At 39.6% G+C, this 4,525-nt stretch overlaps 1 protein-coding gene across 1 annotated transcript; it reads right to left on the bottom strand.

The window, feature by feature from the left end:
• Window positions 1–1,945: 1,945 nt before the first annotated feature.
• On the bottom strand, window positions 1,946–4,146 carry LOC108548360 (uncharacterized). Its single transcript, XM_017901263.1, has 3 exons — window positions 3,939–4,146; window positions 2,964–3,214; window positions 1,946–2,140 (listed from the first exon to the last, which is right to left on the bottom strand). The coding sequence occupies exons 1-3, from the start codon at window positions 4,144–4,146 to the stop codon at window positions 1,946–1,948; spliced, it is 654 nt and encodes a 217-aa protein (XP_017756752.1).
• Between the last annotated feature and the right edge of the window lie 379 nt (window positions 4,147–4,525).

Genomic DNA, 4,525 nt, shown 5'->3' with positions numbered 1-4,525 from the left:
TTGGAAAGAAAGTTGGGGGAAAAAGGGAGGAGAAAATAAAGGAAGATGAAAAATGAGAAAGAGGAAGGGGTTGGGACGAGACGTGGTCCGAGTCCGTCTCGATCCCATCGCTACCTGCACGCCGCCCATTATTCCGACAGCCATTAACCGCTGCACACGGTTCTCTTGTAAATTGGATGATAGTAGCAAACCCACTACGGGACATCGTCTCTCTCGCGATTCTCCGTGCGAGTGCACTTTCGGCCCCGAACACTCGAGGCGTGCGAGCGCGACGAAGATCGTCCGATCTTCGATCGATGATCCCCGAGGATCCGATCGAATGGAGGTTTGCTCGATCGGGTTCTCGGTCAGGGCGGAGTCAAGGAAAGGGAAATAAAAATTGTTGTATTAGTCGCGCTGGATGCTTGTACATAGATGGTGATGTATTAATTTCGTGTAAATAAAATGAGTATTTGTAAGCTACCAATGCAATATTTTTACTTTATTCGGAGAAAAAATGAGAGGAATTAATGATATTATTTGATTTTTAAATATATTTTTATTCCATTTAGCGTCGATTAGTATTGGAATTATTTATTAATATTTAATATTTAATATAAAATTGTTATTATTGTTTTTAATATTTCTTAACTTTCATATCTGTAATTGTAGTTTTATTATAGAAAACTGGAAAGTAAAAATTATTGTGTGTATAAACCTGTTGGAATATACATATATACATATCGTATAATGATTAACGTGATTCATAAGTCGCGTGGCGTATTTTTTATTTTAAAGTATTTTTGCATTTTTTTCTACCAATTTGTTATATATTGATTTATTCGGAACAATTTCGTATCTCGTTAGAGTACATAATATTATGTAGTTTTATCAGGAGATACAAGCTTAAATTTCAATCTTAAATGTTCCTCTTATTTCTCAATTTACGTCATAGCCCTGGAGTAAAATTATCTTCGGCTTTATAGCGGAAATTGAAATTGCATTTTCATTGACAGATCAACGTATCGTTTTCTGCCTTAATCTTAAAAAATAATTAAGGAAACAAGCACAGTATTGTGGCGTTAGATCTTGCCATGTTAAATAACCGCGGCTATCCCCACCAGTTCCAGTCGCTATCCCCTCCAGTCCGCCACGCCATCCCCACCAGGCCCAGTCGCTATCCCCTCCACATCGCGGCGGTATCCCCACCAATTCTCGTCGCTATCCGGACACCCAACGTATTTACCTTAAGCCTAACGCTTTTAGCACCTGGATATTTCGTGTCAGTTATCAATACTTCGATTTGTAATGTAATAACTAAGAACAGAAATATTCTATACTATATTCCACACTAGAACTCGATTACTTCCTCGATAACTGGCCATGGACCAGAACCGTCGACTGTTTATGCATCTCTGTCGGTATGTATAGTTCATCTGCATACCCAAACAGTAGCAATATCTGTTTGTAAATACACACTGCGATTAATTAAATATAAATAAAACCTGTTTGCAAGTGAAAAGTGATGACCGTCCATATTTACATTCCGATATCGTGAAACCAGATACATGCTTGGTCTGAAATAGAATTATGTTGTGTCTTACCTAAGTTTGCTAATGTCGCTTTGCCGTAATCGTGTTTGCACAGCAATATACAGGGTGGTCTTTGTGTATTTCAAACACTTTGTCAATAGGATTTCTCAACTGTTAACCCTTTACTTACCTTAACTGTTAACTCAGACTTGCAAAGATGGAGTCAGGTTAAGTCGCACGTAGAAAGTAAGGTTAGGTACAGATAAAATGAAGTATAGTTGACGCAAATTTGTTTGAGGCAAATACAACTTGGCTAATATTTATATTTCCTTAAAGATTCTCAGACTCTGAGAATTTAAGTACATTCGATTATGTACATATCGCACTCTGACGATCGCCATATTGAATTTTCCGTTCACAGTTTTGGCAGTGTGTTAAAATCCCATGCAAGGGATCAGGTCTGGATGATCGTAGCAAAAGTTCTCGTTTCGACAGCATTTCGCAGCGACTAATTGGAAGATTTTCTTGTTCTGGTCCTTCGAGTTCCTAGGCATCCTGTCGCCGATCTCGTCGTGCAGTTCCTCCAGTTCTTCCGCGTTTAGGCTGAAGCCGAGAAGGTCGTCTGGATTCTGTAGAATAGCATAGCTCTCTGTTAATTCTGATTCTCAATTATTTCTTACGTGTCTTTTTATTATTATTCTACAACTCGATGAAAAATGAAACTAAAGAGACAGTAACGAGTATTAAAGGCAAGATAATCGATGGATCGTAAGAGTGACTCGATTATCGTTAAATGTCAGGTACGTCTAATACAATTGCTTCCTTTTGGGCCAGTATCTCAGATTGTTGACGTTTTTAAATCGAAAAATTGTAGATAATAAACAACACAAGTCGATATTGAGATAATAAGATTTATTGCTTTCATTTCACTATAATGCTACATTAAATTCTATCATTGACAACGTTTCTCTTATCGGAACTATAAATAGCTTTTAAAAATGTCTCCATCCCACGAATCCCTCTACTCTTCCTCGCTGTTCTTAATTACAGCATAACCCTGTACAACACGGCACACAAAGGCATTTAAAATTCGCGAGGGAACAGCAATTCCTAATTGCACGCAAACCTCCTGTTACACTAATCTTGAATATTCATATCGAACTAAAATAATCTCGGAAATCGGAATTTTCTTCGTAACGGCTTTTACCTTACAATGTTATACCTATTAGACCTTAGACATATTTCATTCTCACTTTCATTTCCATTATGCAACGATGTTGCATCGTCTCGGATCATAATTCGTGAATGTGGATTGAAACGTATGCGAATTAAATTATCTCGGAAAATTAATAAAATTAAATATCGACCAAAATTTATATTCCTCTCATCGACTAAAAATTTTCATTTCTCTTCGCGCGGTTAGTCGCATCAATCGTCACTTGCCGAACTTACAATGGATCTCAAACCGTATCCTACAGGTCTATAAGGGATTGGTGGTCTGTAGCCGTGTTGTACCATGCTTCCGTACGAAGTGTCCATGAATTCTAGGCCTGGTACGACCAATTCGGATTGGTGGTACTTGTCCTGCATATAGCTCTGTCCCGGAAGTCCGAAAGCCAAGGGAGGAAGCAAGCCGGTCCTAGGCTCCAGCAAGTAGTAGTCTCGCTTCACCTGTATTTGGTCGTCATTTGTCCCCACCGATTCTAAAATACAAACCGATCTATTTAGTCACCTTTAACAATATTTTCGTCTCCAATTCTTTGAATATTTTTCGAATCTTGAATTATTTTTTTGAATCTTCATATCTTTCCTATTTTTGTATTTCTGAATCCTTTGAAACAGAAAACTACTAAATTTGTCCATTTTTGGTAGAAGTTTCGCAGAGATCTACTACTTGTTTAGGAAAGAAGTTTTTGAGTGAGATATTTTTTGAAATAATATAATTGATTTTACTGTTTTGTTCTGTCTTGTTTCAGTAAATTGAATTTCATTTCACCACAGGTACTCACGATATATTTATTAATTCTTAATAAGAATATTCATCAATAAGACGTTAATTGATATTTTACAGGTCTTCATAAAGAATGATCCTTCATAAATCATTAATAAATTTTTCCCAAATATCCCAATTCTCGATCAAGAACCGCACGAGATCAAAGAGCAAGTTCAATAAACGATAATCCCATCAACTGCTACTTTTTCAACACTCCCTATCGATATATCCAATCAACGACAATTACCAGTCCTCTCCTCTTCGACCTGACCCAACTACCCAATGAACTCTGCTACATATACAACCCAACGACACCGAAATCACTCCCAACTCGACCTTGCGAAACTACGGTTGGAGTTCTCTCCAACCTCAATTTCCAGATACCTCACACCCTCACCACGTGTCTCGAAAAAGCACGAAACCAAATGGCCCACCTGGCTGATCAAACTTCGACATCTCTTGGACAATCTTCATGAGTTCTGACTGGTCCAAGGACCGTTTGATCCTTGGTCCCTTGCAGCTGTTTATGATCACGTCCCTGGCGATGTTCTTGCACTGCAGGGACTGCCTGGAGTTGTCCAAGGGATTCCCCGCGACCGCGACCACAGTCACCGCGAACAACGCAAAATGAATGCCACGCATATCTGCACCACGTTTTCTACTGGGTTTGCACAACGATTCTACCGTTTACCAAGACACGATCGAGCACTCGATATCGTCGACCCGCCGGTCCTTAGGCTACTCCATGCACCGACCACGGTCCTTCGCACTTTTAACGCGGCCATTATCCGGCCGAACGTGTCATCGGACCGATCTTGCAATCGGGTTTGTTTACCCGGTAGTCGGGGTTCCGTGCGTGCTCGATTCGGGTTATTATCGATGTTGGGAACACATAGAGGACAAGAACAGGTGTGGATGAAATTATTACGTCTGAGTCGTGACGCCATCATGTGTCCTGGCCCGAACGACACGACCCGAGCATTCTTGACAACCAGCACGTTCGATCGGATCTATCTCTTTG

The sequence above is a fragment of the Eufriesea mexicana genome, unplaced genomic scaffold, assembly GCF_001483705.2.
Source record: "Eufriesea mexicana isolate 0111107269 unplaced genomic scaffold, ASM148370v2 scaffold1596, whole genome shotgun sequence".
NCBI classification, from domain to species: domain Eukaryota; kingdom Metazoa; phylum Arthropoda; class Insecta; order Hymenoptera; family Apidae; genus Eufriesea; species Eufriesea mexicana.
The sequence above is the reverse complement of the archived record's forward strand: the minus strand, read 5'-3'. Positions and strand labels throughout refer to the sequence as shown.